General features: G+C 39.7%; 1 protein-coding gene across 1 annotated transcript in view; it reads right to left on the reverse strand.

Annotated features, from left to right (window-relative positions):
* Window positions 1-254: 254 nt before the first annotated feature.
* LOC147662685 (PLAC8-like protein 1) overlaps window positions 255-17,668 on the reverse strand; it is a 54,340-nt gene continuing 36,926 nt past the window's right edge. The window contains exon 3 of the mRNA XM_086950979.1: window positions 255-1,648. Coding sequence (XP_086807105.1) covers window positions 1,325-1,648 — 324 coding nt within the window. The 3' untranslated portion in view covers window positions 255-1,324. The remainder of the gene's footprint in view (window positions 1,649-17,668) is intronic.

Raw genomic sequence — 17,668 nt, forward strand, 5'->3', positions numbered from 1 at the left:
AGCATGATGGCGCAGTGGAGGGGGTGGGGTGGCCAGCTAATTCACTGGACCCCCTACAGCAGCAGCAAAACAAGAGGGCACCAGCCACTTGGAGCTCACCGCCGCAGCCACAGGTAGAAGAGGACCGTTCAAGTGCTCTGGGCTTGGCCAAATGTCTCTGCTCCAGCTGCCACCACTGTATATGTGGCGAGTCATACATGGGAGCTTGTAATCAATTCCTGTATAAAGGCTTGTTTCTGATTTCTTTATTACAGGTGACTGCTGACAAAAGAAATGACATAGCTGCTCAAAGTGTAATAAGTTATTACAGTTGAGGTCTGATGTCACAATGACTGCTGCCAGAGGCAGCAGCTAAGAGGAAAGGCACGCCATGGAGTGCAGTTACAGTCGCAGTTTTTACAAGGAAAACAAAACTTGGTTTTTCTTCTTGCTTCTCTAAATGAAAGCTTATCAACAGAAAGCAGATATTTATGGCAATAGGATTATTTTTGCATGCTACAGGTACTACAGAAAATAGAGATTCTGATTAACCTGATTCTAATATATTTTTACAACAAATATCTCCCTGCTTTTTGTTCTGTTACATTTTGCAAATTCTTCATATATGCAAACATCCTACATGTTTCAAATGAAAGAGAAAAGAGGTGAGGATTTAAGCGGTTTGTGTGAAGGTTAATGGTGTGTCTGTGTATTATAAGGAATAAAGTCCCCCATCATCCATTATTAGGATATTGCAAGTCACCTCGGATCTTCATGACCATACAAAGGAGCCCTGCCTTCTCTCTCTTTCCTCTAGATGGTCATCGAATGCCTCAGTGACTTGCATAATTCTTATAATGTACATTAGGGGTACTTTATCACTTATATATAGAACACATAACAATGATGTAACTTGTTTTGGGGATTCCCACTGCCTCAGATCCATATTCATAGGAACAATATAATTCATGTGAATTATGTAACTAGGTTGTGGCATAAGTGCTTCCCGTGAACTAGGGGCTTTAAAACCACTGAACTTGCAGTGCATTGACAACTGATAAGAATGCAACATCCTATATATATTTTCTTTTCTCATTAATTCTCAAACCTGTTGTTAACAACATGAATATTTTGCTATGTAAAATAAAATAAAATTCAAATATTTGGTAAGCATGATGTGCTCTCATCTTGAACAGCATTCATACCGTACATAAAATGTCTAGTTCACCTGCCCTGATGCCACCTTTGAGTAAAGGGGTTTACAGGCGTACGGGGGCGGGTGTGTGTGTTGGAGTGAATAGCAGGGCCCACCCTGCAGCAATTGGGTTCCGCCTTAACGCCTGTATTACTTATAGTGCTGCACAGCCTGAGCCTTGCCATCAGAGTAGGGCGGAGGCATCTGATGTGCCATGCCATCGGAGTAGGGCGGAGGCATCTGATGAGCCATGCCATCGGAGTAGGGCGGAGGCATCTGATGAGCCCTGCCATTGGAGTTTGGCAGAGGCATCTGATGAGCCATACCGGAGTTGGGCTGGGGCGTTTGAATGGCAGTGGTCTGGGCGGTGATGATGCTGAAGGGCTGCTTCCTCTTCTTGATCTCTCGCGCCATCTGGCACCAGGCGCAGCAGTAGCACCAGTACAGCATGCAGCAGTCTTCGCACATGGAGCCCTGAAGGGCGTGGTGTGGGATAGAAGATAGAGAAACAAGTTACTTTTATAAAATTATTGGATTAGTGCTGCCTATGGCTCCCTTCAATCAATCAATCAGGTATTTGTGAAGCGAGCTACTCACCAGTGAGGGTCTCAAGGCGCTGGGGGTGGGGGGAAAAGAGGGTGGGGTTTCGGCAGCCCTTGAACAGAGATTCATTTTACTCATTTTACTCTTTCACGTCAATGTAATATAATCATAAAACACTTTTAGCATCTGCTTTTCATGCCACAAGTACAAACAAAACAGCTGCAAACTTGAAATTAGTGTAAAAAATAACGCATATCAATTTTCATTTACAGTAACCAGGTGCTCGCATAAGGTCTTTTCAGCAAAAGTAAAGCTTTGAGAGATATGAACGCCCCCTTGAGATTGAGGTAGACTTTAAAGTGCTTGCAAGTTTCAGCTTTGCAGTACTTTTATTGACCACTAGGTGTCACTGGATATCAGCACAGCACCTATGTAGATTTATAGGGCCTAATGTAGGAAATTTCCATCTGCAAAAAGTGGTCATAGATTGTGCTGCAAATATTTGCGAATTAAAAGGAAATATGTGAGTTGACCTATGTACTAACTCTGAACCATACTGGGTTGCAATCCAACCTATCACAGCAATATTCATAAGATGTGTCATTAGTTGTGACTCACTACGATTGGATGCCCTCTCAGGGATCTTCCTTCCATTGCGAGGGACTACCGCCCGTCGTGTTTTTGTTACATCGATAACATTGACTGCAGTATACAAAAATATCAAAAAGATCAAGGAGGTTTTTTCCAGAAAAGACACTCTGTGAAGATCATGACTTCACTGCTCTGGCAATAAAGAAATCAGAACACAGCCAGGAATACAAGTGATTATCCTTGAAATCTATGCAACACTGCCAAGGTCCAAGAAATTGAAAGTTTTTGGAAGGGTCATTGCTAAATGCAGATTGTATTGTCCTGAAGATGGTCTGAGGGATTTGCACGATAGAAGACCGAAACGTCGACTGAATTATCCAATTCCTTATGTATTGATACCCGTTAAGTGACTGTTTCATTTGTGAAGATATCGGTCACCTTTACGATTTTTATCAGGAGTGGATTTTTACTTATGAAATATAGGTTAAACTAGGATGTACCTTTTTTTCATTTGTATGCATTGTAATCAACCTCAGTGTTGAATGTACCCTATGAATTTTGAAGTCTAAATAAGAAAATATATTTATCAAAAGATATCCCCGTGTTTGTTGTTCTTGATTCAACTCTTTATGCATTGAATGCCTGTATGTTTGAATAAACACACATAGGTTCAAAATTTATAGATATTGAATCTGAAGAAATTTGAAAAAGAATCACTTTGTCCGAGTAAAATCCCTTGTAGGCACTTTTTTACTTAATACTGTTGACTTTGCCCAAGCCTCCAAGGGTGTATTGAGTTTTCCCACGTTTTCACTACATCTCAGGGATGGTGGCCTTTTGGCGTTAGCAGACCACCATGTCTGTGATAGCATTTTAATTAACCCTGGGCATAGTTTGCGTAGTAGCGCTACGCTATGCTCCGCAAAGTGCACTTCGCAGTACGCAAGCTGTGCGTAGCTACGCGAGCTGCGTAGTGTGGTAGGAAAAATGCTGTTCGCAATGATTGCACAGTGCCGGATGCTTGTCCGCACTGTGCAATCATTGCAAACAGCATCTTGCACAGTACAAGCAGTCGTTTTCTGACGCTCAAGTAGATTTGTACTCGAGCGGCAGCTTTCTCAATGCTGACTGGTAGTTTCTCATCTCAAGCGGTCGTGAGCATACATGACCACTTGCAATGAGAAACTTGACCTCCCCGCGTTGAGAATCTCGCCAGGAGGTTTATTTTCCACGCTTGCGATCGGCAACTTGATGTTGCCAATCGCGAACGAGGAAAAAGTCTTGCCGGGATGTTGATTTTGTTTGCTTGCGGTCGCCAACTTGTCATCGAGGACTGCAAGCAAGCATAAATGCCCCACTACGCTACGCTACGTGCTTATGCACTGTGCAATACGCGTAGCGCCTAGTTGCACAAACTACGCACACTACGGGAGCGTAGCGTAGTACTACGTCCAGGGTTAATTTTAATTAAACTCAACTTTTTTCTTTTTGAATGTGGAACGATTTACTTAAAGGAAACAGGGCTGCATTTGAAAAGAAAAGGGTTTTTTGCTTGTTTGAGAGTTTAAGTTGGTTTTGTGGGCCACTTCCTACTCCCCAAATAAACTTTTTAACATTATCAAAGAAGAAGGGGCCTCAAGGATCCCATTTACAAATGAGATAATGCCTTCTTTGAGGTGTAAGTAAAATGTATATGTTTGGGGACCAGATTTCAGCAAAAAAACATTGATACATACCATAATGAATCTCTAATTGGAAGAGACACCCTAAAAACGCACCTCCCCTTTTAAAATAGTGATAGTTTATTCTGTAACATGTTACTGAATCAGAAAATGGGTTTAGTACATAACAAAAGGTTATTTTGTGGTTGCAAACCCAGCCATTTTGTGAAGCGCAGTGTCTTTTTTCTTTTCTTTCTCTCTACTGTAGAATTGTTTTTGTTTAACCTTCCCCGATTGATCACCCTGCTGGATTCTACTCCCTGGCTTCTGGATAGACAGTTGCTGGGGAGGAAGTCCTGTGTAGGCTGCGTCCTACGGTGCACAGACAAAATATCGACTCCAAAATATTGAATGGACAAAATATCGAGTTAAAAATATCGATAATAATAAAATATCGATAACAAAAATATCGTTGGTCAAAATATCGATTAAAATGATAAAAAAATATCGAGTACAAAAATATCGACAAAATATATATAAATAGTCAAAGTAAAAAATTTCAATAATATGTAGAAAAAAGGTTACAAAAATAAAAAATGTTTATTAATAGTAATATAAATTGTAGTTAATGTTTAGGAGCGGGATGTTGGGTTGATAGGGGATAAGGGTGGGGAGTAATTTAATAATAATTAATTAATTAATATATGTTTGTAAATATTTTTAATTAATAATTAATTGGTAATTAATTAATATTAATTAGTTAATTAATTAATATAATTTTGTGCATATTTTTAATTAGTAATTAATTGGTAATTAAATATTATTAATTAGTTAATTACATTAATTAGAGTAATTTATTTATAGTGGAGAAGTGTGGCTCAATGGTTAGAGCGGCAGACCTTGATGCAGAGCGCTGGCCAGGGACCAGGGTTCGATTCCCGCCTTGGCGGGATCGGGCTTAAATTCCTCTGACCGGATATTCTCGCCTCAGTGCCGAATCTAATCATCGACCCCACGCTGCAACTCTGGGCAATAGCTTGGTTAGTCTCCACAACGGCCCCCGATACACAAGGGATGCCTGGTTTCACCATGGGATGCCCAGGAGTGGACACCTCACAAGGAAAAGCCAGGAGGGGTTCCCTTGTGGTAGGAGTACAAGCGCCGGGATGCTTACGGGTTACTGTTCGCGCTATACAAATACAACACATTTGCATTACATTTACATATATATAATTTTTAGTTATTGTTAATTAATTATTTGGGAAAAAATAATATTAATTATTAAATTAAATTAATTACAGCTAATGTGCTAATATATTTACTTTATTGTTATTGTTAATTAATAATTAATTGGTAATTAAATTATATTAATTAATTTTGGGTAAAGGAGTATTTTTAGGGTTCAGGGTCAGTTTTCAGTTTTTGGGTAAAGGGGTATTTTTAGGGTTCAGGGTCAGTTTTCAGTTTTTGGGTAAAGGGGTATTTTTAGGGTTCAGGGTCAGTTTTCAGTTTTTGGGTAAAGGAGTATTTTTAGGGTTCAGGGTCAGTTTTCAGTTTTTGGGTAAAGGGGTATTTTTAGGGTTCAGGGTCAGTTTTCAGTTTTTGGGTAAAGGGGTATTTTTAGGGTTCAGGGTCAGTTTTCAGTTTTTGGGTAAAGGGGTATTTTTAGGGTTCAGGGTCAGTTTTCAGTTTTTGGGTAAAGGGGTATTTTTAGGGTTCAGGGTCAGTTTAGGGTTTTTGGGTAAAGGGGTATTTTTAGGGTTCAGGGTCAGTTTTCCCTACTGTTGCACCCACTGGAGTGGGAATAGTAATTTTAATCCCTACGCTATCCAACGCTTTCCCTACGCTTGCACTCTTTGGAGTGGGAATAGTATTTTTTACACTTCTGGTATCGTACGGTAATATAATAGTATCTTATTTAATTATAGTATGTTACTATATATATATATGTTTTATTTACATTTAATATTTAATTATTATAAGTTAATGTAAGTATTTTTAAGTATATTTTAGTAATTACATTTTAATATTAATTTAATTTAACACTTTTTAATGAAGTCGATATTTTTTACAACTATATTATTGTAAACGATATTTTGTACTCAATATTTTTGTACTTACCTGTTTGTAGATACAAACTCGATATTTTGACTGTCGATATTTTGTCCACGATATTTTTGCAAGTCGATATTTTGTCCCTCGATATTATTTCAGTGATCCGCGTCCTACCTTGCTCCTGTGCTTTTATTCAATAAAGCTTTATACTACAATTCCTGTGTAGTATCCAACTTTACAATTTGGCGATGATTGTGAAGAGCACTAGGAAACCCCTGAATCCATTTATTTCGCTTCAATTTCGAGAGGATTTTATTCTTCTTCACCTCGTTGTTCTGAACTCCATGGAAAAGGATTGTACTTATGAATTTACACGAGTGGTTTTCGAAGCTTAAAGGAATGGATTTTGCTATTGAACTTTTACAAACGATTTGACCAGTGAGTACCTTTTAATTCTAGCGCAGCATTTATTACTTTCCATAAACTTTAGGGTGCTTTTTTTATTTTTTATCTGCACACTGTTCCATTTGCTGAATACACTTTTCCTTAGTTTAAGGTACTGAGAGAAGTTTGTTGTGTACCTTAGAGACTTGTACCTTTGAGACTTAATGCAGAGATCGCGCTACTCGGTTGTGAGGCATCCAGCTCAAGCGGCTGTATTTCAAAGATAAATAGCTGCACTCACCTGCCTCGCGATCCGAAGCCCCCTCATTCCATTCTTCAGCCGCCCTTGTGTGATGCGCCTTACGTTTGTTCATGTGCATCAAAGTTTAACCGCATCAGCGATTACATCAATACGTTCTTCACGTTACTACGTCATCACGGAGACGCAGCGGCCATTTTGGCTTCATGTTACTATAACTACTTACTTTTTGCCAACGAAGGTTTATATCGGAACGAAGGATTTCAAGCAAGCTTTCTTTCCTTACGCTTGCTTGTGAATGTTTCGAACCTTCTAGCGAAAGGATATCACACATTATTCACAAAGGTCTTCAAGTAAGCTTCTAAAAATTCTTTTTACTGCATCAACTTGTTTGTTTCAACTCATCTAGTGAAAGGATTCTTCATTGCAATTATTTTTTCAATGTTTACCTCAACATTTTCTATGACTATCTAAGTATAAGTACTGCATTCCATTCCTCCTAGAAAGGATTTCTAAGTACTATTTCTACCATTTATCAACTTTTCACAAGCCAATAATTTTTATTTTCCTTTACACTTCGACATGGCTTCTCAAAATTTCACTATTCAATCTCCACAAGCCTTTTGGCCCACAGGGCCAGAACCATGCATGAAATGGCCTCAATGGAAAGCGTATTTTCTTAACTTTATTGAGACCATAGACGAAGATGGAAAAATTAATCATGAAAGGAAGAAAAAACTCTTTTTACATTCTGTTGGTGCTTGTGGCTTGAAAATTTACGATGAAATGACTAAAACAACTGGTGGTGGGGATGCCAATGTTTTTTCTGATATTCTTAAAGATTTTGATAACGATTTTACTTCCAAAGTTTGTATAGGTATCACTAGGTACAAATTATTTCGCAGGAAACAGCTTCCAAGCGAGACTATTGATGTTTATGTCGCAGAAATTAAAATTTTTGCTGAAGATTGCAAATTCGACCATCTTCAAGAGCAATTCATAAGAGACCAGGTTGTAATGCATGCTTCTGATCCAGCGATTCAAGACATACTTTGGATCAACGGAGACGCTGATCTCAAAGATGTGTTAGCCATTGCCAGAAAAGCTGAATTATCTGGTCGTTGTGCTAAAGCGATTAAGAATGAAGACAATGGAATTTCTGAACAAACTGTTTCTAAAGTTCAAAGTAAACCTAATTTTAAACAAAAGTTTCAAATTAAAAGTAAACATCATGAGTCTAAAAAGAGTGAAGAGCTAAAGTTTTTTGTTGTGGTAGTGACTCACATTTGGCTAATAATAAACTATGTCCTGCAATTAAGGAAAAATGTTCCAATTGTGGATTAATTGGACATTATTCCAAAGCCTGCAATAGGAAGAAAAATAAAAAGGTGAAAGTGCATTTATGACTCCTCTTCAGGTGATGATGAGTGCATTGTTAAAAAAATTATGCACTGTTCTGTTAAAGACGATTGCATTTCTAAACCAATTGAAAAGCAATACATTTTTAACATCAATGATTCTTTTGGGAAGGAGATTAAAAAAAACCTTTTTGTAACATGTTAATAGGTGGAGTTCCTATCATTATTTATGCTGATTCTGGTTCTCCTTATACTATCGTTAATGAAGATTTTGTACACTACTTAGGAAAACACACTCTACACCCCTGATATTTCTCCAGAAGGATTTTCTGGAGAAGAAAATTGATATGGTTGGTTTTAGACCTTTAAAGCTCAGATTCAAAGGGAGAGAATCTTTAGGTAAATTGTATGTTTCCAAACATGGCCCTTTTGACCTCGGTTGGAGAGATCAGGGCAATTTAGACATCATATTGAACCCTAATAGCCCTGATCCTGTTCTTGTAGTGAATAATGGTGTTGAAATTGGAAATTCAATGTTGGCTAAATTCCTAAAAGTCTTCAGTGGCAAAATTGGTAGTTTTGAAGGGTTCGAGCATCGCGTAGTGTTAAAGAGCAATTCTAATCCTAAAACCTTTAAGGCAAGAAACATTCCCATCCTAATTCGTGGTGAAGTTGAAAAGGAATTAGATAGACTTGTCAAAGAGGATATAATTGAGGCAATTGAATCCTCAGAGTGGATTTCACCAGTGGTGGTTGCCAGACGTTCCAATGGCAAGATTTGCCTATGCATTGATCTTCGCCAATTGAATGAGAACATAGTCGTAGATAAGTTTCCCTTGCCGAAAATTTCAGAAATGTTATCTTCTGTAAATGGTGCTACTATTTTTTCAACTATTGATTTATCTTCGGCCTATCATCAATTCTTACTTGATAAAGATAGCAAACAATTTACTGCATTTATTACACCCATTGGGTGTTTCCAGTTTAAAAGAATGCCTTTTGGGTTAGCTTCAGCCGCTGCCATCTTTCAACGTATTATGCACCAACTATTTGGGAAGAATTCCAAGGTGAGATTTTTTCAGGATGATATCCTCATTTTTGGGAAGGATAAGGCTGAACACACCACTGTTTTAGAAGAAGTTTTAAGTACACTAGGGGAAAAAGGTTTGACTATAGAACACTCTAAATGTAAATTCAATGTTAAATCTGTGACATACCTAGGCCATGTGCTGTGTGCTGATGGTATCTCTACTAAGCCCAAGTTAGTGGATGCCATAAGAGAAGCTCCTTCCCCTTCTAATAAAGATAAAATCAGATCATTTTTAGGGATGGTAAAATTTTACGCTAAATTTGTTAAGGGGTTCTCTAGTAAAGTTTTCAATATCAGACAACTTCTTAAGAGTAAAATCAAATTTGACTGGTCTGCGGCATGTGAAGATGAGTTCAACTCCATTAAAAAAGACATAATTCATGCCCCAGTGTTAAGCCCTTTCAACATAGATTTTAACTCTGTAATTACCGTGGATGCTAGTAACAAAGGGTTAGGTGGGGCACTCTCACAGATTGATGAATTTGGCAAAGGGGGTAAAGAATGCATTGTTAGATCAGACCATAAACCCCTTATCAAACTTCTCTCTGCTGATGGAATTTATAATGCCATGGCCAGGATAGCAAGAATGTCTATGAGGTTGGAAGATTTTCTCATTAAGATTGAGTATGTTCCTGGCAAAAGTAATGTGATAGCTGACTTTTTGTCTTGCATGCCTTCTGACCTGCAAGAATGTAATGTGAATGAATGGGATTCCTTGCAGGTTGCTCTAGTTCATGATGAAAGTCCATTTTCTGTGGAGAAGAAGAAATAGAACAATGAATATTTGAAAGAAAGTGTTTTAGTTTCTGTCATGTCATTTACTCACAAGGGTTGGCCAGAGAAAAGTAAATTATCCTCTGATTTAAAACCTTTTTGGGAAGTAAGGAATGAGTTTTTGTTGTGGATGGTACTATTTTTCGGGGAGACAAAGCTATTCCCCCCACATCATTAAGAACTTCTGTGTTACAATTATGTCACAAAGACCATTGTGGCATTGTAAAAACTAAACAAAATGTCAATGTAATGTAATGTATAGGCATTTATATAGCGCACTACTTACCCGGAGGGTCCCAAGGCGCTTCGACCGCTGCGAAACCCTTCCTGGCTTCCCTGAGAGATGGTCCCTTAATGGGTATCTCCAGGGTGAGACCAGGCATCCCCGGCGGTCTGGTGGGGCCGTTAGTGAAGATGAGGCAAGCTAATGCCCAGAGTTGCCGAGTGTGATCGCTGATCAGAGTGGGCACCGAGGCGAGAGAATTATCGAGTCCGCTGACCCTGGTCCAGAGACCTGCCGCGCCGGGAATCGAACCCTGGTCCCGGGCCGTCCTCTGCTCTCGGGTCTGCCGCCTCTAACCAGTGAGCCACACTACTTCACTACGTCAAGAGATGGTAATGGTGGCCAGGTGTTGACTTATGTGCTGAGAGTATTGTACGTGAGTGTGTTGTTTGTTCCAATTCTGATAAAGTACTTAACACTTTGAGACCTGATATGTGTGAACCCATCCTTCCTGAGGGTCCGTGGCATACAGTTGGTATTGACATTATGGGTCCCATAGGTGACAATCATAAATACATAATATCCATCATTGATATCTTTTCAAGATGGCCAAGTATCACGATTGTAGATAAAGTTGACTCCGCTAATGTTTTGGAATTCATGAACAACGTTTTTATTGAGGAAGGTCTTCCAACTCAAATTATTAGTGATAACGGAGTACAGTTCATGTCTAAATTAGTGAAATCTTACTTTGAAAGAACTGGCATTACTCACAGGACCACCTCTTTATATAACCCAAGTGGGAATGGTTTATGTGAAAGATTTAATAAAGTTCTTAAAAATGCTATTCAAATTGCAGGGATGAAAGGTGAAGATTGGGAAACTCATGTTTACAAAGCTGTCTGGTCATACAGAACCAATGTTCACGATGCATTAAAAATGTCACCATTTGAAATAATGAGAGGCCGCATGGCTAGATCAAAATGTAATCCTGATTGGCTGCATAATAATCCATGTTTAGATATTTGTATGAACAAAGTCAAAAATAATATCCTTGAGAAACATCTACAATATAAACGTAATTTTGATAACGAGTTTGGCGATGGATCTGTGGATATTAAAACTGGAATGTGGGTAAAGGTTAAAAAAACGTGGAAGGTCCATAAAGGTGAATCTCAATTTTGTGAACCCTTATTAATTAACAAAGTTTTACGAAATGCTGTCCTTTTGAGCGATGGGAAAGTAGGGAACATTAGGAGGATTGCTGTTTACAAGGGTAAGAATGTTTAAAAAAATTATTTAGTTGCTCCTTCTTCTTACCCTTCTTGCAAAACTGTTGAAAATATGTATCATCCTATTGAAAAGGAGGATCGTGGTGGCATTGTTGTGTCAGAAAGTGTCACCACTGATACTACTCCTGAATCAAGCCTAGGCAACAGCACCATTGACACCACTACTGAATCAGGTTTGAGCAATAGTTGTGTTTCTTCTGGAAATGACAATGCTTCTTCAGGAAATAATATTGTTGATATTGATCCTTCCATTATTACATCCAGTAACATTGTTCCTTCAGAATCTGGAATTGTAAACAGGAGTGTTGCAACTTTTGATGGAACTGATTTGGACAGTAATGTAGATATATGCAAGAAACATAATTGTTCCAAACCTAAATGGTTAGATGATTTTGTATGTTGATCTTTTATTATTTTGTTTTTAGTTCCTTTTGTTTTTCCTTTAAGGAGGAAAATGTGTCATGTTTCTTTTCTTTCTTTCTACTGTAGAATTGTTTTTGTTTAACCTTCCCCGATTGTTCACCCTGCAGGATTCTACTCCCTGGCTTCTGGATAGACAGTTGCTGCGGAGGAAGTCCTGTGTAGGCTGCGTCCTACCTTGCTCCTGTGCTTTTATTCAATAAAGCTTTATACTACAATTCCTGTGTAGTATCCAACTTTACACGCAGGCTTTCACAATTGCAAAATGGCTTTGAACATGATGCCATAATTTAGCTAAGCATTCATCTAAACATGTTGTACTGACATATAACACTACACCAACAGTACACATTAGGCACAACTTGTTGCTGCATTATGGGAAAAAGCATGGTTCCAAGCCATCTAGTTGGCTCACTGTTTGCCAGCTCAACCATCGTAAACAACTTACACTCACAACCTCACACCCCAGCACAGCAAAACAGCAAACCCACACCCCAGCAGACCAAAATAAGAAGCAAAACAAAAGTAATGCCCTTTGGCAATTACCCAATACAATCTGTTACTGAACAATACACCCGTCTATTCCAACCATGCCACTACTAACCACTAACCAGTATGAGCCACCTCTGAACACAACCAAATGCAATACCAACAGGTCCCTCTGACTTCAGTCAACAAGTCTCCCAGAACCATAAATTGTGACCAGGTTCCAAAAGCTGAACGAAACCATGCAAAGGCTAGGAATACATTATATAAATACAGTTAACATAGTTCTCCTAAAATGGAAAATACTATGGTGACTCCTAGTGGGTACCAAGGAGAGTGCAGTCTCCTTCTTGGCCACGGATCATCCTTCTGGGCAACTTGTCATTAAAATACTGGCCCAACTTAAAGCTTCTTTGAAATGCATAGGTTTGGAGGGAAAATGTAAAGGCCCTGATCAAGGGAGAACCTAGCACCAGGAAGAGCCTGGGCCAGGAAGAGCTGAGTAGCGAGTACTAGGAAGAGCCTAGTGCCACAGAGAGCCTAGCACCAAGTAAAATCCAAACTAGGAAGAGCCTTAAGGTAGAAAGAACCTAGAGCTAGGAAGAGTCTAGCACTAGGAAGAGCCTAGAGCCAGGAAGAGCCTTGCACAAGGGAGAGTCTAAAAACAGGAAGAGCTCGGGCCAGGAAGAGTCTGGCTAGGAAGAGCCTTAGCTAGGAATAGCCTGGCACCACTGTTCTATTATGTTATTGTTAGGTCATGCCCATGTGTTGTGGCAACTGATGCTCTGCTCCAATGCAACAAGTGGCTTCAACTTCTGGAATCAAACCAGATTCAAGAAGTTGAGAGACACTGTTGCGCAGGATCTCTGAACTTCCCAGGGGGGTTTCTGGATATTAATAAACAAAATGTACAACATCCTGTGAGTCCTGTTGTTATATTCCCAGGTTAGGCCCATGTAGCGAGGCACCTTATTCCTTACATTGTCCAAGAAAATGATATTTTGCACACATTTGCATGCTCGACAATGTTGGATTAGTTTCTCTGAAACTACTTTGTTCATACATACAGCTTCGCACAACATTATCACGATGCCTTGAACATCATGTACTAGGCCTCTCAACGCAATTGGCACAAAAGTTGTCCTATCTTCATCCAGGGGGCGACCGCGCTATCTACATATCCGTACCATCACTAATCTAGCGTGCACATCACGAAGGCTGCTTTTTACTATACGTATTAGGCATCCCACTAGATTGGTAGAGGAGGCACTTCTGCTGACCCAAAGGTCCCTGCATGCTGAGAAACCACCACGTACCTGTCTGACAATCTGTGAGAGGTGTAAAACTTGAGACCAAGACAGGGTCCTTCACTCTCTTACATCAGGTAATGAGGTTGCATCAGCCCTAGGGGGATTCTTGGCTCTACACCCATACACACTCTAGGTACACTCAGAGTAGGGGCCGCATAATAATAATAATAATACATTTTATAAAGCGCCTGCTTTCACTTGGAACAGTGAGTCCCCGCGCTGTGAAGACAGACAACCACGCCCGCACACCAATTTGTCAGGCAAGGCATCGTAGGAGTATGTTTACTCTCTTGGTACTTGTAATCTCCTTTATTTGCTTCTGTCGCCTAACTATTGCAGCACATGTATTTTATACAAGAATAACGTTGGCTCAAAAAATATATTGAAAACGTCCCACTGTGTGTTCTCTGTACACTTCTCTGAGAAAAAAGTAAGCACGAGTGACTAAGCAAAAGATTCTGTACTGTTTCCATAATTCCTGAGGAATCCAGGTTGTCATGTTAAGTGGTTGTCAGAAACCATTCGCTCCCTGGTTGGCTAGGGATCGTACGGTGGCACCGTAAGCTAACTGGTCTATAGGCCAACATATCCTGTGGGGGTGTCCGGAACCAGTCTAGGCACGAAGCCCTTAGCTTATGTTGTCCAGACAATGCACAAATCCTACAGATTAGTAGGAACTACACAATGTTGGTTAGGCTCTTATTTAGCGGTCAAATAGGAGTAGTTCAATCGTGCTTCCTCAAAGAATCTTATTCACATTCAAAGGAGACGTCTGCTGTGGGAAAAGGGAATCTGCCTCAGCTGAGTAGGTAGGTCCTATGTATTGGCTGTAGGTTTTGTCAAGCTTGAAGGATTAAAAATATTCCCACATTGTACAAACAAAATCTCAATAATTTCATTTTCATTAAAGACATTTATTTTTTTATTTTTTACAATGACTAAACATGGTGATGACGTTTGAAGTACAAGAAACTACTCTACATATTTCAGAAAATTGCAAATAGGCAGTTAATATGAAATTATTAGAAGATTGCCACCTGGCAACAGTTGGAGATGTCACCTTCGTGGTTGAGGCACATGAAGCATTCAGGACAGAGGTATTTTATGTTGGGTTATATTACAAGCTGCAGACGCATGCACAAAATTGTAACACATTTAAATTGAAGATGACACACAAGATGAATACTTTCCACATGGAAACACAAGTCCAGTTAACTTACCAAGAGCACATTAATTGGTTTAAAGGCACCCTCCCCCAAAATGTAGAAAATGTGAGACTTGGTCCGACCAGTAAAGACGGAGCCCAAAGGAGGACTGCCCAGCTGGTCCTATCTTCATATACATCACACCCCCAGATTCACAGGTTAGGAGCAGCACAAATGCACACACTACAAAGATTTAGTGAAAATGTACAGAAATCTTACACGATATATGATGCAAACACCTATAGTTCAACCTGTGAGTGCTGCTCAGGCTGCACAACCTTAATTGAACAGTACAAGTATCAGTCCTCAAACGCTGACTGCTGTAATGGGAAGAGTTCCCACCAGTCGGGAACAAGTAGCGTTCTGGATAGCACAAAAAATAGCACAGCTTGAAGCATTTGTTCCCTATACGGGCCCACATGACAAACACAGAATTCTAACAATTTGCTTGCCAATGGGGATGGCTCCCCTGAAAGAAGATTGTGCCACTTGGGGTACAGTCTTTGCTGCAGTATACACCAGAACTCATCGTACCCCTTCAATAGCAGTAATACCGGATATATTGAAACAAATACATAACCTGCCCTGGAATTAGGGATGAAAGTAATAGGCAATTTTGCCCAAGTTTCTGCAATTATGTTATGCAACATAAAAGGGGAGGTAGCGGCGATGGCTATACGCCAATGCCTGAGGGAATTGACTTCTATACAACAGGAGAGAGAGTTACCTAAGAATATCGCAGAAACATATGCTGGGAGCCAGACCTGGGAAACCGGTGGTTGAGGGTAATTCTGAACAGGATAACTCTGAGAAAGCACCCAATTCTTCTAAAAATAAAGGGGATACTAAACAAAACAATAAATAAACAAAATAAACAACAATCATGGAGTGGGTCTCCTCAACAGGAGCACACTGAAAAGAGATACAATCTCATAAACCGTGATAACATTAGAAAGCCTGACAAATATCAGGATAACGATACACGTTCCTCTCATTCCTTTCAGGATCAATCTGAGAAATGCTCGGTGAGAGGAGGATGGTCAGAGCAAAGATCAGAAGAGCGAACCAAGCCGAAAAGGGAGACACATCACATTTCAGACTACATCATCAAACAAGAAGATAAACAAAAATCGACAAAACTTCAATTTAAAAATAAAAAAGTAGCAGAGATCAAGATCAAAGATGCCCAGGCTGCTGAGGACTCTGCTTCTGAATGGGGAATGGGGCGTGACAATGCTGGACAGCGCAGAAGAATTCACAATAGCTTGCCAGGACAAGATGGATTTTCTGGAAGTAGTACCACTGAGTGAGTATATTATGGTGGAAACACCTGACATGAGAGTGAGTGTCTCGCATCGTTTACACAAAATAAAGCTTTAGATGAAAGGGGACATACAAGGAGAAGTGAAGAGTCTCTTTTGGGAGGGCCTGACACATGGTTACAACATTCTTTTGACGGAAAAGGATTGGCCACCTGAGTTTGTAATACATTTCACAATAGGGGAAGAAGTAATTTTACCTGCTTTCCCTGACCTCGTAGCAGAATCAGTTAAAAATGTATACACGCAAGAGAGGGTATCAGCATTTTCAGCACTAGCATCGCAGCATCAATGTTATCGTTTGCCAGAAGGGTATAAGAATAGCCCAGGGCTGTTCTTAGCCAGAGTAACAGAATTACTTCAAAGTATTGATGAGTAGCTGGTGTCCTATGTAGATAACATTTATCAGACGGACGATGATAATGGAACATTTGGCTAGAGTGAAAAGCATATTAGTGGGGTTTGATTACCTGGGCTACAAATTTAATTTCAAGAAATCAAAAATAGCCCGCCTCAATGTCCTGTTTTTGGGATACAAGTTATCAAGTGAAGATAAAGGCTTTGCTCCAACCGCCAACAACTCTGAAGAGACTACAATCAATTTTAGGATTTTTGAATTTTGGTGGAATTTACATATTGGATTACTCAGAAAGAGTTAAACTATTATGCGACTTAATTAGACCAGACTTTTCAGTACAACACTGGACACAGGAACATACTGATATTTTACATTCCGTACAAGTTGACATACTAGCTTCCAGGCATTTACACATGCATGTGTCAACACAACGAACCTGGTGATCCGCGTAGTCGCTGGTCCAACCGGGTACACCTATATCTCTTTCATTGAAGGTGATATGGTACCTATGGCATATAAATCACATCTGTACACAAACGCTGAAATGCGTTTTGCACCCACTGAGAAAAATCTCAAAGCTGTACAGACTGCTGTAAGGAGAGAAAGAGCCCTGGCTCAGGGAAAACACATAATTTTTGTCACCCCGGTACCGACCCTAGAGGCGGTTACTAAAGCAAGCATTCCGAATGCAAGATGGATTCAATGAGCTAACTCTCTCACTGCAACAGATGTAGATTTCAGATTTGATACTGTATTACAAACTTAAGCATTACTGCAGTAAGAACAAGAATATCCTCTGCCGAATGAGATTATGCCTCTAAATCAATATGAATGTATAATTTATACCAATGGATCTGCTCAAGATGCCGTAGGAACAAAACAGCAATATTCTGCTGCATGCACAATAATAAAAGGGCGCATGCGAGACAGAAAGTTTCTTCCAGGAATAACACTCACACAGTCCCTTGGGGACTGCACAGCGTAGGTTGCAGAACTAAAAGCCCTGATACTGGCACTAGAAAATACGGATCGCGAATTCCCCACAATAATCGTGTGTGATTCATTTGACTGTGTCCTGTCTTACAATGAATACCTTCACTATTGGGGCCACAATGGGTTTTGAGATTCAAAGGGTTGTAGATCAAGCACAACATGCTTTGAGATAC

Source organism: Lissotriton vulgaris, unplaced genomic scaffold, assembly GCF_964263255.1.
Source record: "Lissotriton vulgaris unplaced genomic scaffold, aLisVul1.2 SCAFFOLD_3947, whole genome shotgun sequence".
NCBI lineage: Eukaryota > Metazoa > Chordata > Amphibia > Caudata > Salamandridae > Lissotriton > Lissotriton vulgaris.